Source organism: Anomalospiza imberbis, chromosome 21, assembly GCF_031753505.1.
Source record: "Anomalospiza imberbis isolate Cuckoo-Finch-1a 21T00152 chromosome 21, ASM3175350v1, whole genome shotgun sequence".
In the NCBI taxonomy this organism is placed as follows: Eukaryota; Metazoa; Chordata; class Aves; order Passeriformes; family Viduidae; genus Anomalospiza; species Anomalospiza imberbis.
This window is the reverse complement of record NC_089701.1, coordinates 4,939,279-4,966,266: the sequence shown is the minus strand read 5'-3', so window position 1 is coordinate 4,966,266 and position 26,988 is coordinate 4,939,279. Positions and strand designations below refer to the sequence as shown.

Genomic DNA, 26,988 nt, shown 5'->3' with positions numbered 1-26,988 from the left:
CTCGGGGGCAGGTGACTCCGTGGAGTCCCCCAGGGGCAATGACACCCGTGGGTGCTCTGTGGAGGTTGCTGAGGAGGGCAGGAGCCGGGGGAGAGCTGTGACAGCACCCAGAGCGGCCATGCAGGGGTTGGGGCTGGGCACTGGTTCCATCCCGGCCCGGGGACAGCTTCTCCCCCTGTTCTGCGGGGCAGGAGGAGCGCAGGGCCTCTCCCGGGGCCGGTGCCCAAGGGGGGACTGTCCTGCGGCGGCTCCGCCTGCCTGCGCCCGGTATAAAGGAGCAGGAGGAGGGGGAGGATGCTCCAGGCACCGGGCCAGAGCACCGAGGGCAGCCGGACACCGGGAGTGCGTGAGTGTGGGCACGGCATGGGGGGAGAGGGGAAAGGAGGACCTTTGCCTTGGGGGATGTCCCCCCATCCTGTCTGTCCCATTTCCACACACCCACAGGTGTCCCCCTCCCCTGGGTGTTGGAGCAGGGCAGTGAGGTGCCAGCCCCTTCCCAGCGCGGTGCAGACTGCAGTAAAGCCCTTCCTAGCTCAGTTTGGGATGGGCGGGGAGTTTCCAAATGAGTCCCATTTCCTTGAGGGTCCCCTTGGCCACCCTTAGGGAGGGGAATTGAGACCTCAGCCGGTACCACCTCGTGCCGTCTCCCCTCTGGGGATTTTGGGGGGCAGGATGGGACCTCCACGAGGTGGAGGAGTGATGCTGAAGAAAACCCCAGCAGCACTGAGAACATGCTGCTGGCAAGGCTGTTCCTGTCCCTCCTGCCTGCCTTTGCCCCTGTCCTTGCCCCTCCTGCCTGCTCCATCCCAGCCCACAGGCAGCAGCCCGGCTGGCAAAGACAGTTCTTCTCTTCACCAAAGTTTCAGCCTTTTTATTCTCATCCCTCTTTCTGTTTATTTCTTGGTTTTAAAACCGAAAGCGCGGTGTTCCTTTGGTGTAGGGCAGCCCCAGACTCTCCAGTCAAATCCCTGCCCCAGCTCACACGGAAATTGCTACAGAATAATAATAAGGGCTGAGAAAGTCCCGCCGCGTTTCCCTTCAGCGAGCTTTGTTTGCTCTGATTTATTGCCACCGAGCGTTGAAACTTCGGGGCTCTCCCTTCCTGGGCAGGCGGGTTTGGCACGAGCCGTGCTTCCAGAGCTGGCAACGCTGCTGGTCCCACCTCCTTTCTGGGATGCAGGATGCGTCTCCAGGACAAAGTGCCCCCAGGCCCCTCGGGCATTGCGACACCGGGACGCGTCTGAGCAGGCAAAAGTTGGAGGCATTTCCCTATCGCCCTGCTGGGCCACTTGTAGAGCGAGTGTGGCTGGTCTCGGAGGTGCTTACTCAGGCTGGCATCCACAACAGCGATGCTGGTGGCCACGGCGAGGATGAGTTTGGGACTAAAGGAGGGAAGTTGTCTCAAAAGGAGCGGCAGGCGCAGCGTCAGGGTTGGGCTGGGCCGTTTTGGGAACTGCGAGTGCCTTCCCGTAAATGCCCCGGTGAGGAAGGGACGGCTGGAGCTCGCTGGGCAGGGACCCAGCTTGGCACAGCCACGGGGAACGAGCAGGGAAATGCTGCTTGCACAAGCCTGGGTACCGGGTGCTGCCTGCGTGGCAACCCGACGGGCACGGGCAGGCTCGGGGAGCCGGAGGGAAGGGTACGGGGCTGCCAGACCCCTTTGTTCCTCAGCAAGAAGCCGGCAGAAGCAGGGCAGAGCTGCCTCTGGCTGGCTCCAAGCCTTACCCCGTGGGATGCTGGCTCTGCACCGCGCTGGCAGCACCGTGGTGCTGGGGCACGCCCCGGGATAACCGCATCCCGCTGGGATCGGTGCTGGGTGGGCCAGCCCGGAGCGGCAGGCACGGCGCCTTCCCGGCCTGCAGGAGCAGGATTGTGCTGACTTGGCAGCAGCAGTGTGAAAGTTGCTCAGGACAGGGCTTGGCCGGCTCCACGTCTGCCTCCCCCGACCAAGGGTCAGCTGGCATCGTCTCTTCGTGGGGCCCTGGGATTCACAGTCTGGCCCGGGGACTGCAGGGACAGTCTGGAGCCCCTTCCTGCCTGGGACCCCCAACCCTCCCCTGAGATCCAGGCTGCTGCGTCCTTCATCACCTCCTGTTGTTGGCTGAAGTCCTGGATATCCTTGGCTGGAGGGTGAGGGGTGCTGAATCCCCACTCAGGTGTTTGATGCTGGCAGAAAACACAATTGTGCAGCACAATTAGAACAAATGTCCCGTAAGCATTAATTAGACTTGGGGCTGGGCTGGGCTCTAGGGGATGCTGCCAAGCCCCCCAGCCATTGCTGGTCCTGATGGGCACTGGGAGCTGAGCCTGTGGCAGCTCTGCAGACGGCTGGGACGTGCTGGGTTGTGCCAGAGCAAGGCACTGAGCTGTGCCTCTGCCACGGCCGGGTGCCTGCGCCTGAGCCCTGGCTCCCCAGCACTGCAGGGCACGTGCAGAGCGTGGGGCAGGCTGTGCTGGGGCTGCCAGCATGGAGGAAAGGTAAGAGCAAAGCTGCCCTCCTGGCTGCCCTGGGCTCCTCCGTTGTCCAGCCACCTTAGGGTGCACAGGTTGGTGCACAGGCAGGGTGTCCTCCCTGGCTGAGAGCCACAACCTGGCCATGGTCACAAGTGCTGTGGCTTTTCCTCTCGCCCCCAGCCCTGCCCTGGCTCCCTGCAGCCGGGGAAGGCTCTTGCTTTAGCTGATCCTTCCTGGTGCCGTGCCTGATGGCCGCAGTAAGGGCAGGGGCTTCATGACCCCCTTTTCCTTTGCTTTGGCAGCACCATGGCTCAGTCCAAGGGCACAGTGGTCCTGGCCTACAGCGGAGGGCTCGACACCTCCTGCATCCTGGTGTGGCTGAAGGAGCAGGGCTACGACGTTGTTGCCTACCTGGTGAGCTCTGCGCTGGGCCCTGTCACAGGAACCCTGTCCCTGGGGACTGGGGGTGCAGGGGGTGCTGGGCCATTGGTCTGGGGGGGCTTGGGTGAGCAATGGGGGTCCTGCTCTGTGTGTGTGTGCTGTGGTGGTGACCCTGCTCGCACTGGTTAACCATGGCCCAGCTCACTGCTGCTCTGATGAGTGCCAGCCCTGTGTGGCACAGCTTGTCCCTGCCAGCTAATGACCCTCTGCTAATGAAGGCAGGGAATCAGGGCAAAGCCAAGGGGGCTTGGCAGAGTGGAGCATGGCCCTGAGATATCCACCTCAAGGGGTGGAACTCTCCTCCTGCCCATCCTGGGTGTCCTCAAGCCCAGCCACCACAGACTCTGTCATGCCATGCAGGATGCCCTATGCCAAACTGGGCTTGCTCTGGGTTTTTCAGTCTTGTTTCACAGCGAGTCTTTTTTTCACTGCTTTCCAGGCCAACATTGGGCAGAAGGAAGATTTTGAGGCAGCACGAAAGAAAGCGCTGGCACTGGGGGCCAAGAAGGTAACAGTGTCCCTCCACTTGTTCCCCACCATGGGGGTGAACCCTGGGGTGTCACACACCCCGGAGAGGGGATTGTGCCAATGAGCAATCCCTTCTCCAGAGGTTTTGCCCCAAAGCCTTTTAACGACATTTAGGAAAAGAGAGGCAAAGAGACTTTTTGCTGCGCTGTTCCTAAAGCTCCAGAGGAGTGGGTTTCCCCTGTAGCAACCCTTCTATGGGGTCCCTCTGCTGGCAGGTTTACATCGAGGACGTCAGCAGGGAGTTCGTGGAGAAGTTCATCTGGCCGGCAGTCCAGGCCAACGCGCTCTACGAGGATCGGTACCTGCTGGGCACAGCCCTGGCACGGCCCTGCATCGCCCGCGGGCTCGTGGACATCGCCCAGCAGGAGGGAGCCCAGTATGTCGCCCACGGGGCCACGGGCAAGGTGAGGGGGGACACGGGCACCAGGCAGGGATGGCTTGAGGTGCTTGGATGGGGGAGCTGCTCGGTCTGCAGGCCAAGCTGTGCGTGCCAGGAGGGGCGCACAGGGTGTTTTGTGGGGACTGTGCAAAACTCAACCGTGTTTCAACACTTCCTCCTCGCTTCTGGGATTTCTGTGCCCAATTTCGGTTCCGTCTCGCTGCTGGGAAGGCTGGAGTCACAGCTGAACACTGTCTGTCTGGCAGCAATTTCAGAATGCTGAGGCTTCCCGGGCCAGGAGCCGGCTGAGACTGAGCCAGCACAACCCGGCATGGTTAGGGGCATCCTGGAATAGGTGCGACTGTCCCAGACTCTGTCCCTACTCCTGTCCCCAGTTCTGGCTCTCCCGGTCCCTGTCCCCATTCCTGGCTCTCCCGGTCGCTGTCCCCATTCCTGTCCCTATCCCGGCTGTCCCTGTCCTTATCCCGGTTGTTCTGGTCCCTGTCCCCCCTGGCCGCAGGGAGGACACTTTGCCGCTAGAGGCAGCCAGAGACCGTGGAAAAGGGATGCTCGGTGCAATCCCCTTCCCGGAGAGGGGGAATCCCCCTCGAGGATCGTGGTGGGGGCGTGGGACCTATGAGACGTGTCCGTGGGTCACCCCCGGCACCTCCAGCCGCTGCCCCGCCCGGCGCGGGGACACCTGGGGCAGGTGAGGGCTCAGTGGGTGAACCCAGGACTTGCCGGGTGCCTCCTTCTCCTCTTCCCACAGCCCGTGCCTTGGGCTAAGGCGAGGTGACTCCCTGGGGGGATCGCAATGGGTTCGGGGGTCCCCACGGTGGGGACTCTGCTAGAAAGGGGATGTTAAAGGCAGCCAGGAGACTCCAGCACCCAGGAGCTGGGGCAGAGGGGCAGCTGGGGGGCTAAATGACCAGAATTTCTCTCTCTCCTGCTGCAACCGGGTCCCTGCACCCCTTTCTGTCCATCTTATCCATCCCCAGCGAGCTTTTCTTCAAAGCTCCCGCTCAAAGGCGCGCTGGAGTAACACATTCCCAACGCCATGGTGTCCCCTCTGCTCCCAGGTGCCACCAGCCATCCCTGCTGGCCGGAGCACCCTCGGTGGCTGCACTCCCCAAGCCATTAAGCCGCGGGCACAGGCAGGGACTGGCTGCCGGTAACTCGACCCGGCTGCGGAGCCTTAAATGGGACCATCTGGGGTGTGCCCGCTGCCGAGCAGATGGACGAGCCCTGGGCCGTGAGGGAAACGAGAGCTCGGCTGGATGTACTTGCCTGTGTGTAATAGTCCTCTGGGAATGCCCAGCCCGGTGTAAATGTATCCTCCAGGCCCTTGGCAGGGAAGTGGGGGTCCTTGCACCCCTTGGTGAGGGTGGAAAATAGGTTTCAGTGAGTGCTATTCCCTTGGAAATGTTCGTAATTCCTAGCCTTCCTATTGCTCCTTGCCCCTTCCCAGCTACCTGGTCTCATTAAGTGGGATCTAATCAGCAAGGGCCAATTAAGGTAAAGGGAGGTTGTGAGCTATTTAATTATGAGCTGCTGCATCCCTCTGCTCACTGTGGTCTTACCCCCACCTTGCCCTCTTCCTTCTTTGTCCTTTGATGTCTTTGGGGGGAAAAATACCCAAATCTGGTTTGAACACACAGCTGTCAGGAGCTACAGGAAAGGTGGCTTGGGGTTCCAACCAGCCGTGGAGATGGACCAGGAATGATCCCATGGGGCAGAGGATCCTTGCCCTCTGTGCCCAAGGTTTCCAGCCCCACCAGGGGAGCTGTGACTGGAGCCAAGCAGCTCCTCAGAGGCTGAGTGTGTGTGTGTGTGTGTTGTCACACCCTGGGCTGGGGTGACCCCTCAGCACCTCCCTTTCCTGTTTCAGGGCAACGACCAGGTTCGGTTTGAGCTCAGCTGCTATGCTCTGTGTCCCAAGATCAAGGTAAGGCCCCCAAAACCCAAATCCCCTGCCTCCCCACTGCCGGGCTCCTGGCCCCTCTGCAGCTGGTGGGAATTCTGTTTTAACACCGATGCAAACGGCCCTGCCTCACTTTAACAAGCCACCAGCTGCACGCAGCGACGTTTTGGCATTTCAGGGGGCTGTAATGATCCTTAATTGACCTATTTTTACCCCAAACACCACGAGGCCACAGAGGAAACAGTACCAAGGCAGCTGCTGGATAATCGATGCTGCCTGTTTCCCTTTGCATGCAGTGCCTGGTTAGGGTCGGGGTTTGGTTTACTCCCACCTTGTGCTGGGAGATTAAATTTCATCTGGGGGACCAATGCCCTGTGGGTCTTGGCTCCCAGGGGCTACAATAGGGCTGCTCATCTCATGCTCCTGCTCTCCTGCCAGGTTGTTGCACCGTGGAGGCTGCCCGAGTTTTACCAACGCTTTCCTGGACGCCGTGAGCTGATGGATTATGCCAAGGTAGGAGCTGCTGTGGGGTAGCCACAAGATGCCCAGGGCAGCAGATGTGCTCAGAGTGGCTGTGAAAGCTCGGGGTAGCCGTGGGATTCTTGGAGTGACCATGGATCACAGGATGCTTACCATGACTTGGCAGGTGCCAGCAGCACACCCTGCACAACATCCCTGCAGCACCACTTAGGAGCTTCCTGCTCAGAGTTCCCCCCAGCCCCCTTTCCTCTATTTTTTTTTTTCCTCCTTCCTTTCTAAAAGCCCCATAATTACCTGGCTATTAGTTGCAACCTGCTTTCCAAAGAAACGGGTCCCAGCTCACTGACTTGTGTAACAGACAAAGCAAACACATTCACCTTTGTTGTCCCTTCCTTTTTGAAGTACAAGTTACAATAAAACATATTAGAAGTTTTGCATCAGGTTTTTATGTGCCCACCAGGGTACCTTTCTTTTTTAGCGACTTCATGGAAATGCTTGACAACTCGGCTCAATCAATCAAAAGGGAAAAGTCGGCTCTGTGCATAAACCAGAAAATTGCTTCAGTTTTTAAATAGCTGCCACCGAAACTGCCTGGGTAATCTCTGGGAAGGCGAGGTGTGGAGCTGGAGGGATGTGGTGTGGGGTGAGGAGCCCTCCGAGCCCATTAGGGCTGCCGAGAGAGAGCGGTGTGTTGAGGATTGTGTTTGCCATCTGCCGCTGTATTATGAAGGGGAGAGTTTACGAGAGCTTTCCATATGTTGCCAAACAAATTGTCAAATAGGGGAGTTATTAAGAGCGCCGCGGTTTTATTATATGGAAAATGGAACATGTGTTTTGGGTTTGGGGGTTTTGTTTGGTTGTGGGGATTGTTTTGTTTGTTTGGAAGGGGGTGGGAAAGGGAAATGAAATGGATTGGGGCCCCATTCCAAGAGCAAAAGGTTGTGGGGTGAGGGTTTAAGTACTTTTCAGTCTTTGGTTATCTGTTCCAAAAAAAAAAAAAAAAGGTAGTTTCCCTTCTTTTTCACCCTAAGGAGATGGAGATGCATGGCCAGGTCCCTTGAGCACATGCATGTGCTCACCTTGGTGCTGGGGGAATTAGAAAATTATGATCTTTGGGGCTCCATTGGTGCCAGGGAAAGTGAGGCTCTGTTTCACTGTGGCACGGCTCTTTCCATGGATTTGCTGCCCAGGGGCTGAAGCCAGCCTTGCTCTGGCAGCACATCTGTGCCAGTGGCTGCTTCATTCTCACACATCTTAATGAGAGTGGCCAAACCCTCCTGGATGCTGCCACAGGCAGAGCCAGGTGAAGCTGAGAACAAAATCCCTCTCTGGTGCTGGCACCTTTGGCTCCAGCAAAGGCTGCCTAGGCTCTGTAGATATTTCGTCTGGATTTGGAGGATCCTCTTTGAAATGGGGTGAGGATGGGCTGAGGAACACTGGCTTCCCCAGCTGCCAGGAGGAGGCAGAGGCAGGAGAGGGCTGGCTGAGGGCACAAGCCAGCTCAAGGTCACTGGTCATTCAGGTCTGAAAGATGGATCTGTACACCCCAGGTGAGATGGGTGTGCCAATGGTGGGTCTCTTCTCACAAATACAAGATAGGGCAAGAGGAAATGGCCTTAAGTTGTGCCAGAGGAGGTCTAGATTGGATAATGGGGGGGGGGGTCTCAGCAGGCCCTCTGCTGGAATTGTGGTGGGGAACCAGCAAATCAGAACCCATGAGCCTGAGGCCATGTCCCCTCAGGAGCAGGGCTGAGAGTCAGTCCCTCTGCAGCATTAGGAGATCTCAGAACCCTGTTCCCACCTCAGGTGATGGTTTGAGGGTTGTGGTGCAACAACCACGAGCATTTCCTTCCCCTGTTCCTGGCAAACAAGAAATGTCCACTCAGCCCTTGCTCCCCTGTCCCCAGCTGAGCCCTGACTGATGTCCCTGCTGTGGTGACACTGAAATGCCAGAGCTGCCCAGCAGAGCACGGGCTGTACAGACACATCAAGGCTCAGTGGGAGCCTCTGTCCCCATCCCTGTCTTGCCATGGCCATCCCACAGCCAGCACATTGTGGCTCGGTGTCCTGGCAGGGTGGGTGACGTCCCCACTGGCTCCAGTTGTCAGCCCGCTGCCGTCTCCTCTCCTGCTAATTCCCCCACGTATTCACCTCGTTTTCACAGGCAATTTCCCCCATTGAAATGTCAGGGGATAAATGGCACGCTGGTGACCTTGTTAGGGAGCCGGGCTTGGTGCTGCACATCGTGCTGGGCTGGCAGCTGCTGTGGGGCCACACGTCCCTGGGCATGGCACGCTCGAGGTGCCTGGGCTCAGAGGGACACTGAGTCTGTTTGGGATGTCTCTACTTCACCATGTGTTTGCATGAGGCTGTGAGGATGTGCTGCTGTCCCCTCATGACAGAGCATTTGTCCTCTTTAGGGTCTAGGGCATCCTGTGGGTTTGGGGACTCAGATCCCTGTGTCACCTCCCCTTTCTGAGAAGCCTGGCTGGGCGAATCATAGAATCATGGAACATTTTGAGTTGGAAGGGATCCACAGTGTCATTGAGTTCAGCTCCTGGCCCTGCAAAGAACATCTCAACAATCCCACCACATACCTGAGAGCATTGCACCGTCCTGACCCTGGAGCTGGGAAAAGCAGACATCTGTGCTGGTGTCCCCATCTCTGGGGTTCACAGGGTGCTCTGGGACCACTTCTCAGCCTGTGGCAAGGCTGGGATGGCCATTCTCCCCCAGCCCAGCCACACTGTGTCCCTGATGTCCCTGTTGAGGTGGCCTTTGTGGTGGGAGCTGATGTTGCTCAGGGTCTCAGGGACATGGGAGTCCACCTCACTCTGTGCTGCCCTGCTGGTGGCCGTGGGCTGTGCCTTTGTGCTTCTGGGGCTGATCCTGCTGGGAACCAGCATGGATGAGGGTTGGCTTTCCCTACAGGCTGTCTCACCCCTACTATCCCTTTCTTGGCAGAAACATGGGATCCCAGTGCCTGTGACACCTCAGACTCCCTGGAGCATGGATGAGAACCTAATGCACATCAGGTGGGGAGTTCCTATGAGGTGAAGACCTGGGATCTGGAGCCCCAGTCCCTTCCAACCTACATGTCCAGAGCAGCCCTTTGCACATCCCAGGCTGCCCCATCACATGCTGACCATGGGTGACACCAAACCCTCCACCCTCCCTTTCTATCTAGTTGTCCACATTCCAAGGGGCAGCATTCATCTCCCGAACTCTCTGAAGCCTGGCTCTCCTTTCAGGGTTGCTGCTAAAATGCTCTGGAAATCCTTAACGTGTTCATAATGTCCATCCTCGTGGGGTGGGTGGGAGCGGGTGTCTCATCCCATAGGGTGGGTTTTGGGGTTGCAAGTTGCAGGTGCTGCAGTGACTTCTCTCTCCTCTCCTGCCTGCTGCAGCTACGAAGCCGGGATCCTGGAGAACCCCAAGGTAATCGATCACAGCCACCCTGCCAGCACGGCAGCCACGGGGCCGGGGGCGTCTCGTGTATTTGCAGCCTAATTGGAAATTTCACGGCGGGGCCGTCCGTGTGTGCGGGGGGGGCTCTGCCGCCGCCCCGGCCCCTCCGCCTCCCCCGGCACATTAATTGTCGCCAGCTTGAACAGGGCAGGGCACGGTTTCAGGGTGACAGCGGAGGGGACAGTGTCGCGGGCCAGCGTTAAAGGAGCAATTAGACAGACGCGGTGCTGGTGAGAGTCAGAGCTGGTGGCGGGTGGCAGAGGTTCGGCGTGTCCCCTGCAGCTCGGGTCCCCTGCCCGTGCCTGCAGCTCGCTCAGCCCTCCTTGCTTTGCCAGCCCGCTCTCCATGGGGGTGTGGGGTAAAACCTCCCGTTGGACGGTGTTGGAGACCCTGTGGGCACCCATGGGGCCACCAGCTCTGGCTACCAACAGGGACTTGGGGCAGGGCGCTGCCGGTGACAGCGCCACATCTCCGGCCAACTCCGAGCCGTGCCCGCCGTCCTGCTGGCCCTGCCTGCGCCGTTCACGCTCCAGCGGGTCACCGCGCCCGGCCGCTATTTAAACTATCTATTTAAACTATCCATCAGCCCTAATTAGACAGCCCGGGGAGAGGAGGGGAAGGCAAGCGCACAGGGAGCGGAGCCGCTGGAGCTCCGTGCCCGCAGCCGGCTCCCGCAGCGGGGCTGACGCGTGCCTGCGGCGGGGAGGAGGGAGAGGAAGGTGGAGAGGAAGGTGGAGAGGGGGTCCCGCTCCTCCTCTGGTGCCCTCCAGAGGGGTGTCTGTGGGTCAGGCTTCGCAGAGCCGGGCTCCCGTGGGGTGTCCTCCTCACGGAGCGTGGTTGGCACCGGGATGGCTGCTCACGGCTTTAGCTGAAGGTGGCACGGGACTGACCCGCGCCCATCCTGACCCAGCCCGCCGCACCCAGCACCTCTCCTCTCCTCCCGCGCTCCCCAGGCTCTGCCAAGCCCGTTCCCTTCCCAAACCCCGCTTGGAAATCCGGGCTGAGCAGTGCCCTGACCCCATCCCCGAGCATCCCCTGCTCGGGCACCTCACCCTGTGACAGCGCTGGGAGGTGGCTTCCTGGAGCGCGGTGTCACTGCTGTCACTGTCACCGCTGTCCCCTTCCCGGCCCGGGAAGCGGTGCTGGGCACAAGGTGGCCGTGGCAAGATCCGGGGTGCCAGGCACGGCGGGCTCCCCTCCCCAAACCCCCGGGACCTGCCAAACGCAGGGATTTGAAAGCAGATGGTTGAGCTATTTTCTGCCTCTGTGAGGCCCGATTGAAGGGCAATGAGGCAGCTAATGTGGAGAAAGATAGAAATTTACTTGCTTTAACTTCATATGGCACTCTGAAAGAGTTCATTCAGTCCCGGGCACAACAATATCAGCCGGATGAATAAACCATTTGCGGCATCGATAGCTCTGCATCATGGTTTACTTCATGGACCATTTGCTTCCAATTTCTTCTCTTCTTGCCCCGTTTTTCTTGCTTCTTTCTTCCCCCCTCCCTCTCTCACTTTCCACACACTCTTCCCTTTTTTTTCCCTTCCCCCCCCCTTTTTTTTTTTTTCCTCTCTTCCCTTTAAAGATGACATTGCAGGACTAGCCCCCCTGCGGGGAGGGATAAATAGAAGGCATTGATACACTGCAACAAACTATTTGTCATTTGAACTGTGCTTTTAGGAGAGAGAATAAAAAGAGGACAGACTCACACCGTAATGATGGAATGCAAGCCAAATGTCACTTTTTATTTCTATTTAGTTATTTTATTTAATAGGGGTTTTCATAGTTGGCTCGGAAAATTGGAAACTACCTGACTTTGACTTCCAATGTTTAGTAAAGAGTTTTTAATACTTTCCGGTATTTTTTCTCCCACCCCCCTGCACCTTTCCCTTTTGAACTCAAAGTTTTTCATCATCTCTCACAGGTTCATCTAGTTAATAAGTGTGATCAGGGCTAGGAAAGGCCAGACGATGTAAAATTGAAATCCACAGCCCGTGTAATCTGTGCGTGGGGGCATGGGGGAGATGCGCCTGCCTGCCAACGCCTGTCCCTTAAAACGAGGGAAAGGGACAAAAATGACATTAAATGGGAGCTGAGGAGGGGTTCGCTGCAGTGAGTGTTTGGGTAGCTATGTCTGTATTCCCAGGATTCGGCTGTGGCTGGTGTTGGGATGTGCACCCCGAGGTTTGGGGTGAGGCAGGGGTTCCCCCCCAGTGTGGAGGGTGGGATGGGGTGCTTGCAGCTGTGTGGGGTTCCCTCAGGTGCTGGCAGTGGTTCAGCAAATATAAATATATTTGGACAAAAATTTTAGATGAAAACTTCTTCTGTAGAGAAATTATTTCCATTTAAAAAGCTTATTTTTTTTTAAGTGATCACTTTTGGTTGGATTATTATGGGGCTTTTTTTCCTAACTTGCTTTATACCTTATCATTTTTTTTCCTTGCTGGAATGCAAGAGAAGGGAGGAAAAGGGACATTTAAAGGTCATCCCAAACTATTCCATGATTTGATTAAGTGAACAGAAGAACTGTGCTTATAAAAGAAAAAGAGGAACAGGGAGAGCGTGGGCTAGGCATTGGGTGGTTGGGTGCAGGCAGGGCCCCTCTAGCCAGAGATACCCAGAGCTCCAGCTCTGTCCAGCTGGGTTTAGTGGGGAAACACCAGTTTGCCACCTTTTAAAAGGGTGCGTGACTCTCCATGGTGCTGCAGTGCCCTGGGCGCTCTGTGCCTCCATTCCCCCTCCACCTCCTGGAGCTGTGGCTGGGTGGGGAGGCCGTCTGGAGGCAGGAGTTTACAAACACAGATCTGAAAGTATTTTGGGGTCAGCCTGTGCAGTCGCATCATGGGTGAGTGCTGAGGGGCCATGTGAAATTGCAAAGCATTTGTTCTCCGGGACGGAAAGCTTTTTTATATTACATTTCCCGCCCCTCCACCCCCCCGCTTCTTCTGGCACGCACTTCAATTGCAGCAATTCACCATCGGCACCCGAGCCTCTGCTGGCCTGGCTCTGATGGAGATAAGATGCCTCTTCCCTATAAATCTCAGGGGGAAAAAAAAAAAATATACATAAAGGTTGATGTGCTCTGAAATGGGTTTTTGCTTTGCTGCTCTATTTTCCCCCGTGTGTATTAACCCCGGGGACACCATGAAAGAGCCGGTGTGCCGGGAGCACCTGCTGGGGTCAGGCATCCTCATTAGTTTTTTCGGTCAGTGCTGAATAAGCCCGGCCGCGGTGCGGGGACGTGCGGGCACCCGCCCGCCCCGCCGCTCGCTGCCAGCGTCCTGCTTTTCCCTGCCTGACTTGCTTCTCCTCAGCCATCCCGCCTCCAGCTGTGGGGGCGTTGGAGGAAAAGATGAGAACAAGTTGAGGGGAAAAATTGGCTGATTCTGCCAACCCCTTTGTTCCCAGGGCCCCCGGTAAGCGTCGGTGCTGCGCCGTGCTGGTCCTGTGCTTTGGGATGGGGGATGCACCCCCGGGAAGGGGATGTGCTTTGGGATGGGGGATGCACCCCCGGGAAGGGGATGTGCTTTGGGATGGGGGACGCACCCCCGGGAAGGGGATGTGCTTTGGGATGGGGGATGCACCCCCGGGAAGGGGATGTGCTTTGGGATGGGGGATGCACCCCCGGGAAGGGGATGTGCTTTGGGATGGGGGATGTGCTTTGGGATGGGGGACGCACCCCCGGGAAGGGGATGTGCTTTGGGATGGGGGATGTGCTTTGGGATGGGGGATGCACCCCCGGGAAGGGGATGTGCTTTGGGATGGGGGATGCACCCCCGGGAAGGGGATGTGCTTTGGGATGGGGGATGCACCCCCGGGAAGGGGATGTGCTTTGGGATGGGGATTGCACTCCAGGGCTGTGGCTGCCAGCAGTGTTGGCCATGGCAATGTCACTGACTGCCCCTCTTCTCACCCTCTCCCTGCAGAACCAGGCTCCTCCCGGGCTCTACACCAAGACCTGTGATCCGGCCAACTCTCCCAACACCCCAGACGTGCTGGAGATCCAGTTTGAGCGGGGTAAGAGCCTCCTTGCTGCCAGGCCCTGGGCCCCCAAGACAAACCCCACTTCCCAGCCAGGACTGGGCTTCTCTGGCAGCTGGGAGCATCCCCAGGGTGGGGGCAGATGGGTGGGCCCTGACTCGTGACACCGGGGCTGAGGATGGTGCCTGCAGCACACCAGGGCTCTCTGAGGTGTGCAGCGGGTCTGCTTAGATCTCGGGGGCTTTCTGGGATGCGAGTGGAAAGGGGTCTGAGCTCCCTCACCTGCCATCAAGGTGCAGTGAGCACAGGGTCCCCCCTCCTGCAGGTGGCTCTGAGGGCATGCAGGTGATGCTGGCCGGGGTGACAGCTTGGGAGCCGCTCAGCAGGATTTGGCTGGTGATGCTCTCACGAAGGAGACAGGGATGCTCCATGGCATCCCTGGGGACACACGGCAGGGCCCAGCCCCAGAGCCAGCACTGACCAGGGGACACTGGGCAGCATCTCCACCTCTGCCAGCCACAGCCATCCCCGTGCCACCATCCATCCTGGCAGCAGTGGCGAGCCCAGCACAGGCTGGGGGAGACCCTGCTGGGAGGGGACACCCCCTCCCCACCGCCAGCCTCCCTGTTCCATTATAATGGTCCCCCTGCAAGGAGCAGCCCCCCTCCCGACAGCCCATTCAGCCCCTAGTTAATTTATTTGAAGTTTTAATCTAATTATTAACTATTTCAAAGGCTAAGCAGCTTTCAGCAACAACAGCCCCGACAACGTCGGCTCTTCGCCGAGCGGACCCCGGCCAATATCCCGGTGGAGGATGCGGAGAGAAAGAGCCGGGGCGAGGGGAGGGCGCGGGGTGGGGGGGCCCGAGCCGAGAAGCAGCTTAAGGTTCATTATTGCCGCGAGTTTACATTTAATAGCAATTTACAACTGAGTTTATAAACCCCTGGAAAATAGGGGGTTTAAGGGGGGGCAGTGGGGGGGAGCTGACAGCCCCCATCACTAGACAGGGCTCTTGCGGGCGCCTATATAATAAAGACTAGAAAGGGAGGCATTGAGGCTGATTGGCAACTGATAGTGCGTTAAATGGTAATGAGGAGGGCAGATGGAGGGGGGATTAGCCTCCAACTCCGCACCGCTTTTCTTTGTGGGCTCCGCAGCCCCCTTGTCAGCTTCCTAATACATTTATTGCTCATTTCACACCGCTAAAGAAAAATGCCTCTTTCTATTCAGCATCCCCCCTCCTCCACCACCCCGCTCTGCTTTGCTCCTGCCCGCTGCCCTTAAAAAAAAAAAAAAAAAATTAAGATTAAGGGTGGGGGGGGAAGAAAAGGTGCAATAATTAATTCATGGCAGGGAGCACCCCGCCGCGGGGTGCGTGTGCGTGCGTGTGCGAGCAGCCGTGCCCCGGTGTGGGGGTCCCCCCCAGACACCCCCCATGCTGGCGAGGGGAGGAGGGGGGGCACACATTTGTCACTCTGTCCCCCCTCCCCAGCAAGGGCTGGTGGGACAGAAGGTGCTGCGCTGTAAGACAATTGCGGAGCGTGAAATTCAATTAGTTAAGGGCCTGGTTGCAATTTCACAGGCCCTAAAAAAAAAGAGAGGGAGGAGAGAGAGGAAAAGGAGGGGGTGACGTTTTTATGGCCTTTTTTATTTATTTATTTCGCTCCTCTCCCGAGGTGGGTCCCCCTCCCCTCGCCTCCCCCTCGCACCAGCTTGGATATGCCTTTTTAAGAAGTTATTTAGAGTTCATATCTGTCACATCTATTTAACGCCCACGGGATGATGTTCCGGGGGGATCCTGACACTGGCTGATCCTGCCCATCCTCTCTCCCCGCCTCTGCAGGTGTCCCAGTGAAGGTCACCAACACTGGGGACGGAGCCACTCGTTCCTCGGCCCTGGAGCTCTTTGTGTACCTGAACGACATCGCGTGAGTGCCACCCTGTCCGGCCGGCAGTGGGGACAAGGGCAGCGTCCCCAGGGCAGCCAGCGTGGGGTGGGAGCAGGATGCTCACAGCAGACACGTCCCGATGAGCCCAGGGACGGTGGCCAGCGCTGCGATGGTCCCAGTTGTGCCATAAATGCCAGCAAGCAGAGCTGGGCGCCAAGGCCAGGAGCACAAGGGTATAAATACCTCAGGGTTTTGCTCACTGGGCGTGAGGAGGATTAAAAAGTTCTCTGGGCTGCCTCTGTGCCCAGCTGCCCTGCCCACTGCAGGGCACCCTTGACTTCTTGTCTCAGGTCAGTCCTGGACCCCCTGTTCCCACATCTTGCCTTGCCCTATCTCCCTGAGAGAGCTCAGTGTCCTTTTTGTGTGGAGAGTTGACTTTTTTGGGGCATGCTGCTGGCCAGGTTCATTGCCCTTTTCTATTCCTGTGTCCACAGCAGCAGCTCCCTTGGGTTTTTTTTTTCCATTTGGCGCCCCATGCCTGGTTTCTGCTGCTGCTGGCACAGAACCATCCTCAGGAGTCTTCCCAAAAATACAGCAGCACCCATGAGGGCACCCACAAGGGCACCCATTCCTCCCAAGTGCCACCCAGTCCCTGGCCATCCTCCTCTGTGCCTTTATCCTCCTGGTGGTGAATGGGAATGAACTTTTCCACTTTGTTCACTTTTGAAATGGTTAATAAGTGGTTTTAAAAGAACTTTGGGAGTACAGCTATGTCGTGTCCTGGTCTCCTTGCCCAGTTTATTTTCCAGTGGCCTAAGTGCCAGGGCTGCCTGCAGTACTGGTGGCCCCAGTGACAAGTGAGAGACTGGTGGGGAGAAAAATCCATTTCCTTGTCACCTGCCTTATCTGGGGTCCCTACTGATGGTCAGCAGTGCTGGCCAGAGGCTGGCCTGCTGAAATTTGGGTTTTTTCCCCATTGTCCACCCCTCTGACCCACCTGTGTCCCACTGCAGGGCTGGGACTGCTACAACCTCCCTTCTCTTCACAGGGGCAAGCATGGGGTTGGGCGCATCGACATCGTGGAGAACCGCTTTGTTGGGATGAAGTCCAGAGGTGAGCCTGCCCCGCCCTGCCCTGAAAAGACCAAAAAAAAAAAAAAAAAAAGTGGGAAAACCACGGTGGGTGCTCAGTAATCCTGGGGTGCTTTGGTTCAGGTCGCACCAGCAGCCCTCAGCCTTTCCCTCCCCATCAGCTTTTGGCAGAGATTTCCCCGTGACAGGGACTCCTTGCTGCTCTCTAATGACAGCAGCTGCCACTGCTGGTACCAGCCCGGGGGTCCCAGTGCCTCCAGGTGACACCTGTCCCCACAGCACACACACCAGGCTGTGGGTTTGTGTGGGGATATGCTCATGGAGAGTCCTGGATGCTGTCAGACTTTCCAGTACCTGTACAAACCACAGGAAGCTGATGCAAATTACTGTTTTGATTTTTTTTTTTAAGCAAATATTTGATTTATCCACACATTTTTGAGTCCATGTCTTCTAATATTGATCTTACATTGGGCTCAATTTCATTGGAAACCTCTGGAGGCAGCAAGCTGCCCTGTGCAAAACTAAGTATGGAGGTGGCTCAGCATCATGTCCCAACTCCTTGCTCCAACTCTTTTGTTTTAAATCTCATTAATACTTTATTAGATGCTTCCTTTCTTTAAACTTGCCCTCTGTGCAGGACAACAGCAAATATTTTGGTAAGACTAAGCCTGCAGTGTTCCTCCCCACCACAGGGCAAGAAACAAAACCTCAAATCATTTGATCTGAGTCTGAATAATCATATTAAAACCAAAAGAAGGAAGAAAAAAAACCTAACCCCGACCCGCACGTGCCAGCCTGTGCATTTGCATGCAGGATGCTGAGTAATTTGTCAAAATCTATTTTATTTTTTTAAGAGCTGCTGACACGCTCTAGTGACCCTTCCAGCATTTAATAATTTCTCTAAACCCCATTTAACTGTCATGTCTGTCTCCCGTGTGACATCGCCGAGCGATCGCTGCCGCGTTCCTGTGCTGCAGGACCGGGGGGTCTGGGGCAGCACCACAGGGATGAGACCTTGGGGAAGTCTCTCCCCTTGCTTTGAGCATGTTCCTGCCCCTGTTTGGCTTTTTGGGATTAAGAGAACCCCTCCAGAAATCTGCTCTGTGGGATGTGCTGCAGGAGAGAGGGAGAGCTGGGATGGGAGCAGGCCAGAACAGGAGGGTGCTGTGGGCACTGCTCTCTCCCAGGGCTTCGGAGCTCAGGGTGACCCCACCGCTGCCTGGAGCATTTTGGACCCCAAATGGATTTAGGATCAGTGGTGCAGGAGATGGGAGCTGGGACTGGAGACAATCCTTTAAACCCCAGCAGTGTGCGGTTGCCCCGCAGATTTGGGGTTCTGCAGGGGAAACTGAGGCACAGGCAGCAGCATGGCCAGAACCGTCCCTGTGGTGGAGGTGGCAGCGAAGGTGCCTCCTCTTCCTCATCTCCCACTGCCAGGAAGTCAGAGAAGAGGAAAAATTCATTTGCATTGATTTTTACTAAGCTCCTAATTGGACTTCGTTAAGGCCTAATGGGCGAGGGGCGCATGGAACGCACTCGCACCAGCCTTTTAAGCCCTATTAACTCGGTTTTGCCGTTTTTGTTTTAGTGGGAGGAGGGTGGCTAATTACAGGGTGCCAGGGAGCGCCGCTCCAGCCGCTCGGGGGGCCCGGCTCGGCCGGGGGCTGCGGCTGCAGCGGGGGCACGGCCCTGCCTCTCCCTCCCGTTCACATCCTCATTATCAAATTATCTTTTTAACTCCGAAGGGGGGCTAATTACGTGAAGTAAATGAAATCAGTGGGGAGGAAGAGGGAAGGAGGGGGACGGCCGCTGCCAAAAGCCGAGCGCTGCCGGCGGCTGGGGCTTTTCCTCCCCTTGGCTCTCTTGTCCTTTTTCCCTTTCCTCCTCTGGATGCGCTGAGCTGATGGAGGAGGAAAGTGGAAAACCCCTTCCCTGCAACGAACACATACCAGGCCAAACTCGGCCTCGTGGCTCAGCCCCGGACCAGGGGTAGAAATTTGGGCAGCGTTTTCCCGTGGGCACAGCATCACCGTGCCCTTCCCCTCGGGAAGGCGCCGCATCCCTTCCTGTCCCGCGGATGACGTCGGGAGTGACAGCCTGCACTCAGCGCAGCAGAATTGCTCGGATGGAGGTGAAGTGACAGCCGAGGTTACAAATTAGAAAATTTTAAGTAGCGGCAGCTGTCTCCTTCGCTGCCTCCCTCCATGTCCCCCCTGCTCCGGTCCCCCCTTCCTTAGCAGTAATTATGGGGTGATTGAAACATCGTTGGGCTGCAGTGCTGACACCTCTGTCTTTTTCCTGTAAACATGGGGAGAGGAAAATAGACACTTGGAGATTGTGCGAGTGTCACTTTGAAGGTGTCTCTTGTCTCCTCGGCAGTGGTGAGGCTGGAGAGTGGCTGTCAGCTGCCCTCCCCTCTGCCCCAGCTGACACGCTCTGGTCCTGTCTCCCAGCACCCCCAAATGAGCAGGAGGTGGTGGTCAAGGCATGTAGCCAAACCTTCATCCCAAACTGACTTTAACATCTCCTAAGGGGAAGGAGAGGGAATATTAATTGCATTAATTGTAATTATATTAATTGTGTTAGTGGTGGGCTCAGCTCCACAGTCAGGGGCTGGAGGGGACACAGAGCAGCTCCCTGTGCCCTGTGTCACTGCTGTGCCCATGGGGACAGCTGGGGTTTGGTGTTAACTTGGCTGTCTGCTCCCACATCCTGAGGGAATGGATGTTTGGTGAACACCTGAGCTGCCCCAGGGACTGGGCTGCACCATCACTGGCGTGGCTGGAGAGGAGGGGTTGGCTCTCCTTTGGGACAGTCAGACTGTGGTCTGTGCCTGTAGGATGCTGAAATCATGGGCACCGTTTGGGATGAGGTCTGATGGAAGAGCCTTGGGCTGCTGCGCTTGAGGCTCCTGCTGTGCCTGTGGGACTGTGGCCACACTGGCACAGGACATGCTGAGCCTGTGCCACTCTCCAGGGCACTGAGAGAGCAGAGCCTGGGCAAGTTCTGAGCCCTGTGGGCTCCCCTCAGCCTCTCTTGGGGCTGGGGCTGGTTGGGGACACATCCCCTTCAGTGGGGGCAACTTCCTACAGGGTTCCTTTGTGCCCTTTGCCATTCCCATGACTGCACCACAGCAGATGCCCAGCACTGGAAAGGGACCATCCCTGTAGGCAGGCAGGGGACAGGGACGTGCTGATGGAGCAGCCCTGGCTGTGGACAGCTCACAGCCTTTCCCATCACGTATTCACAGCCAGACCAGCTCAGCATTTCCCCACAATATTTCCACCTGCATCCACCATGGACGGGAGAACCGCATGGCCGTACTCGTAATTAAACACCAAATAACCACACCATGCACAAAACAAGCCTTGAACGGCTAGAACAAAGGAGCAGCTTGCCAAAATAATTAAGCATCCTCCATCCCCAGGCCTTGTGCACTGGGGTGGGGGGGCAGCAGGAAGGGACTGGGGGGGCCCTGCCAACCCCAAAGGAGGTTGCCCTCCCAGCCCCTGGGTAGCCTCATTGCCTCCCAGCGGATGCGCAGGGAGAGGAGGGTACTGCAGGCCCGGCGCTCCCCATGCCTGTGCCCCGCTCGTTCTGCTAATTACAGGTTTTCAGCTGCAGACCGTTGGGCACGGATGGGTGGGGGGATCGGTTCCCAAACCCTGTCATTTAGCCTCGTCAGAGTGCCTCTTCAAAGAGGGGAATCTAGAAATTTTCTCCGCAAGGTGCGGAGTGGACTGTCTCGGCCCCAGCATGAATATAATGACAGATGCATTTTACAGCGAGCTGAGACTGAATGCGCTCGACCACGGCTCCTTCTGTCAGCCAAGTCATTATTTTTTGTCATTTGCTGACAGTTTTGGTCTCATTCGTTTCTCTCTCTTTTTCTGCTTTTCCCCCTGCCTGGAAAAATGGCTAGGTATCTATGAGACCCCAGCAGGAACGATCCTATACCATGCACATTTAGATATCGAGGCCTTCACCATGGACCGGGAAGTGAGGAAAATCAAGCAGGGACTCTCCTTGAAATTCTCAGAGCTGGTGTACAACGGTAGGTGCAGTCCAGTCCTGCCACAGCAGCATCCTCCCAGCCTTCCTCCTCATCCTCCCTGCTTGCTGCTGGAGGTTGCAGGTCCCATTGGTTGTAAAATAGAGGTGTGGGTTTTGGGGCCGCTCCTGGGGAGAAAGGTGGGTTTGGGCTGAGCAAAACCCCACACTGTGCCTGCTTTCCTGCCCAGGGAATTCCGTGCCTGCCTTTGGGAGACAATGCCATATTCCATAAGGGCTTGCTCATGGCAGCTCTCCCAGCCCAGTGCCACCACTTCATCCCAACCAGCACATTTGGATGTCATTCACCATCCTTTTGCCCACTCTCACGTCACCTTTCCCCAGCTCTCACCTCCAACCCCTTCCACCTCTGCCTTTGCCTCATGCACACTGGGATATGGGGCACCCAAACTTTAAACTTCAACCCCTGCCACGGCATTTGGAGCTGGAGAGCTGTCCCTGTGCCCTGGCAGTGTGGCACAGGGGACTCTGGAGGGATGGAGGGTCCTGGCTGTGCTATGTGGTGCACAGCCCACACAGGGGCACTGCGGGTTGGGGCTCCCGGTCTGGGACAGGACAGCACTGCCTGGAGAGGGCTGGGAGCCATAAGGAACGAGAGGACAGTGGCTCACCCCGGCAGTGAAGGACAGCAGTGAAGCCCTGTGTCCTTCCTCCTGTGGAGCAGCCGCGGCCCCAGAGCGTGGGTTGAGTTTGAGGGGTCGCAGCTCAGCGTTTCCCCTGTGCCTCAGGAACAGCTCCCTGGCCTGGCGCCCTGGGAGGAGAACCAGCACTGCCCTGGGGGCTGCCCCATGGATCCACCCCGGCCCAGTCTCTGGTGCTCAGCTGAAGGAAGAAGGATTAGCCCAGAATGCCCTAAGCAGGCTCAAAACCCCACTGCCCACACCTGGGTGCTCGGCTCAGAGCTGTCACCCCTGGAGGCCCCACACCAGGAGATTCCTGCCGTGGCCAAACATTTGTCATTGACAGGCCCTGGTTTTCAGCCTCCCAGCTCCTCCTCCCATCACTTCAGGTGTCTCTAACACAAGGGCTGGGATGATTCCTGTGGGGTCTTCCATGGGAAGATACCCTGGGAATAACCTGATCCTGGGAGCTCAGGCTTTGGGCAGCAGCAGATCAGGACTGGGTCAGGCTTTTCTCCCCTGCAATTTCTGGAGCCAGTGCTTGTCACCTTCCCCTCCAAGGACATTCCCTCTTCAATCTTCCTCAGGAACTGGCATTTAATGCCTGAGCCCCTTTGCTGTTTAAATCACATTTTAGGGCCCTGACAGGGGCTGGGAGAGCCTTTGTCACCTTCCTCTTGGATCACAGCCCCTGCCCTAATTCATTCTCTAGTGCCACTCTTGCCTCTAGCCATTTTTATTAGACTTTGACCTGGCCTGCCTTTCTTTTGACTATTTTTTTTTTTTGGTAGTTCAGGCATAAACCTGTTTGTTTGTTTATCCCTAACCACTCACTTGTTGTGCAGCCACCAGGTTAAAAAGCCACTCAGGGAATCATGGTTTAAATTCTCCCTCCCCACATCTGCCAGGCAGAGGCTGATATTTCCCTGGCTCCACATGTCGAATCCCCAGGGATTCCCAGCTTGGTCCTAGACTTCCCTGCCAGCCAATCCTGAATCCAAGGAGCAACCCCAGCAGGGTGCAAGAAGCACCCGTGGGTCCCCGTGCCGGAGGCCAGGCTTTCAAGCTCGCCTTCCTTTAACACCTCATTATTGTAGCTAGTCCTGGTTTTAGGAGAATTAGTGTTTATCTTCCCTCTGTTCCTATTGATCCCATTGTGGAGGGGTGGCTTTGAAGCCAGTTCCCGTCCTTTCCAGGTGCGGAAATGCCATTGTCCCCCTGCCTGCGCCGTGATTAGGGCAGGATGGTGGGAAGGTCATTAAGGGGGATCGCTTCCAGTGTCTGCAGTGGGGGGTCGGGAGGGGGGGATGCTTCCTCCCACCTGGAGCTGTCAGAGTCAGGATTTAAGCAGCTGGTTATTATTTTAGTGCGTCTGGGGTTTATTTTTACGGGGATTTTTATACCAATCCTGCTATTTGAAGAGTTGTACTTGGAGGGTGGATACCAAAAAAATGAGTGTATTTGCCTGGAGCCGGGGTTGCTACTGGCATGGCAGTGCTGATTTCAGGGAAGGGGTGCCCAAACCCCCTGGCCATGCCGGGATGGAGCAGCTGAGGGGGTCAGTTCAGGGAGGCGGGTTTGGTGGTGAGGGGCTGCAGGACCACGGTGCTGTGCCTTGTGTGCCACACAGACCCCGGGGACGAGGCTGCAGGATACGGCCCTGCTCGGGGGCTGGTGAGGCCAAACAACAAAAGAAATTATTTGTTTCTTTAATGGCTTCGGCCCCAGAGCCCAGCTGGGAAGGGAAAGGTGAGAGGGCACCGGTGCGAGATGGGAGAGATAAAACCGGGGCATGACTGGAGGGCGGTGAATGGGCTCTTTCTTTCTCCACCTCTATCTCCTTCTACATCTCCCAGGCTTTATTCCGGGTCTCCGAGGACTCCCTGGCTAATAACCCCGCTCAGGGACTGGAGGGGCGTGGGGGTGGCAGGCAGGGCCACGGCCCCTCCATGCACCTGCAGTACCCTCAGGATGTGTTTTGGGGGGCCGGGGTGTGACTGCACATCACCCCAACACCCAGCCTGGGCTTCAGCTCAGGGCATTTGGGTTGCCCGGGGCTGCTGTCCCCACTGGAGCCAGAGCAGAGGCAGGCTGGTTGGGGTTAGATGGAGTTTTCTGGGGTGCCAGCACTGCTTCCCTGTGTCCCACCAGCTCCTCGTGCTGGGACCACAGTGGGGACAAGTCAAACTTCCCCATGAGTGGCAGCAGGGGCAAGCTGAGCCTCGCTGACCTTGTGGGGGTTGGGAAGGTGGAGAGCTCACTTGGGGCTGTCGAGACACCTGTGCCCCAAAGCACGGCCCTCTGCAGCCCCAGTGCCAGCCCAGGCTGTGTGAGCTGGGGGGAGCACTGCTCTGCACCCCTCTGGGATGGGGGATGGGAACTGCTGGGGTGACTGTCCCACTGGGACCCCCATTGCTGAGGGTGCTGGGGGGTGAAGTATTCCTGTGGGGCTGCATCCCCCTGAGCACAGTCCACAGACTGGGGCTGGCCCTTTGGGGCAGACTCCTACTCTGCCCATCCCAGGGGAGAATGGCTCATCCCTTTCTTGGGGGGCTGGGAGCTGATCCTCCCCCATTTCTGTGTCCATCTCTCTGTCTCCACCTGGCCTTCCCAAGATGGTGAGTTTTGAGTGGCTATTCCATACCTACTTAACAAATCTTTTCATTTGCATGATCACCCCTGCCCAGCAGAGCTGGAACAAGGATGGCCCCATGGCCTAGTTCTAGTTTGTTCTCCCATCCTGAAGGCTACCGGGGATGAAGGGAAACACCTGAGCTCTCCATCCCTCATGGCTCAGCCTGTGTGTCCCAGCATCTCATTTCCTCACCCAGTCCTGCAATTGCATCCCTTCCCCTGGAAATTACCCAGGATCTGCCTTGTAAGACTTAGCCTGGGGACCACCCTAGGCTGCCCTGGGGTACCAGACCCTACTGGCTTTCCCTAAGCCCCTTGCTGATCCCATCTCCTGTCCTCAGGCTTCTGGCACAGCCCTGAGTGCGAGTTCCTGCGGGAGTGCATCGGGCGCTCGCAGGAGCCCGTGGTGGGCACCGTGCGCCTGTCCGTCTTCAAGGGCCAGGTCTACATCCTGGGCAGGGAGTCCCCACGGTCGCTCTACAATGAGGAGCTGGTGAGGTGAGTGGGGCCAGGGTGGGCAGGAGTGGTGACAGTGGGCATCCCATCCCATCCCATCCCATCCCATCCCATCCCACTCCATCCTGTTCCATTCCCAGTGGCACAGGTGACACCACGGGCCCAGCCCAGCATCCGGCCGGAGCATGAGCCATGTTTTCAAGTCAATATTGGTTTTTTCCCCCTCTGGCTTTTCCCTTTTTCTTCGTGTTGTTTTCTCGCTTGCTCGCTTCCCCCCTCAGCCCTCCCTCAACTCCTTTCAATCTCTCTAAACACTTTATAAGCCATAAATACACCCGAATGAGTTTAGATCAGTCGGAGTCAAATTATCTTCTCTCTTTCTCTTCTCTGGCTTTTTTTCCCCCCTTCCCTCCCCCTCAAAATCAACAGCTCCTAATAATCCGTCCCAACCCTTCATTATGCTTTGCACTCTCACTTGGAGAGATTAAATGAATAAAGTATTAAAAAAAAAAAAAGAAAAAAAAAAGAGGGAAGAAAAAAAAGGAGGATGGAGGGGGGTGGGACGGAGGAAAAAGAGAGAGGGAGAGAAAAGCAGGGGCACTTATTCTCCCTGCGTCTCCAACCATTTTCCTTTTCTTTTTGATTTCTACATCGCTGGTTTGAAAGCCTTTGAGTGACGGCGTCACAGGAACCCGAGAGAAAGCTGTGAGAGGCAGAGCTGTGTGGAAATGCCTCTGCACAGTAGGTAGAAAGTAACGTAATTATAGAGCAGGTCAGAACCACTCGAATGAGCAAAAATAAAAGCACAGAGGTTTTTCTGTAGCCCGTCAGGGGAGGTAAAATCGTTGTAAACTCTTTTTTATTTTTTCTTCTTTATTTCCCTCCACTTCCTCCTTTATGGTTTGTGGTTTCTGGGAAATGAGCCGTGTGTTTTGGGGATGTAGGAAACTGTTGGAGCTGGGATTCAGTGGGTGGCTGCTGCCTTGGGAAAGGGGATGTGCTCAGTGTTGCACGGAGGAATCGGCTGCCAGGTCCATAAACCCCCACACCCGTGTGGGGCTGTCCCTTCCTGGAGTCCTGTTTGTGCCTGGGGCAGTGTCTCCTGCCCAGGATCCCATCCCTTTTCTAGAGCCATACCTGTAGGATTACTCTGGGACAGGGTGAGCATCCCTGGGCAGTGCCAGAGCACGAGGAGGAAGGGTGATGATGCACGTGAGGGATCAAAGAGGGAATTCTGGCGCTGTGTCTCTGGCAGGGCCTGTGGAGCCTGGGCATGGCTGAGCCATGTGCCCCTTCCCCAGGGGCTGGCAGGGACCTGACCTGAGCCCCCGCAGCCACCAGCGGATGAGGGGGGCAGCAGCAGGAGAAAGCAGCCAGCTCTGGGCTCCCCCACATCTTCTCCCTTCCCAGAGGGCAGCCCTGATTCCCCTGGGAGTCCCATGGCAGTGACAGTGCCTTTCTCTCCGCAGCATGAACGTGCAAGGGGACTACGAGCCCGCCGACGCCACCGGCTTCATCAACATCAACTCCCTCAGGTCTGTGGGGTGGAGTGGGACCCTCCCCCATGGGGGGAAACTCCATCCCTCTCCATGGGGGGCTCTCCCCTGTCCTCACTCAGGCTCTGGGGGTGAACCAAGCCCCCTTTGCAAGCTCCCCCTGAACAGTGGGGGGCCACCAGCCCTGCCGGTACCAGCCCTGCTTAATTGCAGCCTTGCCCAGCACAGCCAGCCTCGTAATTTTACTTATTTCTCAGACCCCTCCCAACTCCAGGGCTGTAAAACACGCCGCATTTACATAATGGGCTCTTAATTTTTCCGTTGCCTGTTAACTGCTTTGTTCTCCCCGATCCTCCGTGTCCCCCCGACTCCTCTAAGATTAATTACATTATCTCGTGGGGGGAAAAAAAAATAATTAAACTGTACAGGCCTTAACAAACGCCTGCTCTTCACGCCCCCTCATTCTGCTTAAATTAATTGAAAGGAAATGTGTGTTCTTACTGTTAATTTACAATTAATTTTTTTTTTCAAATCCCGGTTTCCAGGCTGAAGGAATATCATCGTCTCCAGAGCAAGGTCACCGTAAAGCAGGATGAATAGCAATCAATCGCACGCGAGCCTCCCGCTCCCCTTTCTAATTCCTCTAAGAAGTAGCACTAATTGTGGTGGCAATTTGTAATTGTAACTCGTCTCCCTGGAGCGGAGTGGCGGCGGAGGTGACGGCTTTGTTACGGGGCTGCAAGTGAAATGCAATCAGAGGGGGGAAAAAGAAGAGGTTTGTCCATCGGAGGAGAAGTGGGGAAAGAAATAAACCCCCAGCCACGCGCGGGGTCCGGCATTGAGAGCCGGGCTTTATTCCTGCCTCGTTTGTTTGCTCCTCTGGCCCAGCGCTTCCCCCAGCCCCGCTTTGTGAAGTTGGTGATGGATGAAGTGGCTGCGAAGGACGTGGGGGGTTGTGGTACCTTGTGGGGAAGGTGGGGAGCAGGGATGGGCTAGGTGGTTAAGGGTCAACAGGGCTCGATCCTTTCTGCTGCATTTTGGTGAGTTTTAAAGAGCAGACTCGGGAAAGACTAAAGTGC

The 26,988-nt window shown here is 56.7% G+C and overlaps 1 protein-coding gene across 3 annotated transcripts; it reads left to right on the top strand.

The window, feature by feature from the left end:
- Nucleotides 1-240: 240 nt before the first annotated feature.
- ASS1 (argininosuccinate synthase 1) lies at nt 241-26,732 on the top strand. 3 transcript variants are annotated; one of them, XM_068211242.1, is made up of 15 exons: nt 241-346; nt 2,757-2,868; nt 3,335-3,403; nt 3,639-3,827; nt 5,691-5,747; nt 6,162-6,236; nt 9,168-9,238; nt 9,611-9,641; nt 13,598-13,688; nt 15,496-15,580; nt 16,590-16,654; nt 20,555-20,686; nt 24,299-24,455; nt 25,883-25,948; nt 26,455-26,732. In XM_068211242.1, exons 2-15 carry the CDS (start codon nt 2,761-2,763, stop codon nt 26,507-26,509), a joined length of 1,251 nt encoding a protein of 416 aa, XP_068067343.1. In that variant the 5' UTR covers nt 241-346; nt 2,757-2,760; the 3' UTR covers nt 26,510-26,732. The 3 variants fall into 3 exon arrangements, with proteins under 3 accessions (XP_068067343.1, XP_068067344.1, XP_068067342.1); XM_068211243.1 differs by lacking the exon at nt 241-346 and adding an exon at nt 2,010-2,130; XM_068211241.1 differs by lacking the exon at nt 241-346 and adding an exon at nt 2,347-2,478.
- The last annotated feature ends 256 nt before the right edge of the window (nt 26,733-26,988 follow it).

Bases quoted from the DNA above. Each gene is read 5' to 3' on its own strand.
- ASS1 (XM_068211241.1), top strand. The intron at 2,869-3,334 runs GTGAGCTCTGCG...ACTGCTTTCCAG, and splicing joins ACGACGTTGTTGCCTACCTG to GCCAACATTGGGCAGAAGGA. The intron at 15,581-16,589 runs GTGAGTGCCACC...TTCTCTTCACAG, and splicing joins GTGTACCTGAACGACATCGC to GGGCAAGCATGGGGTTGGGC.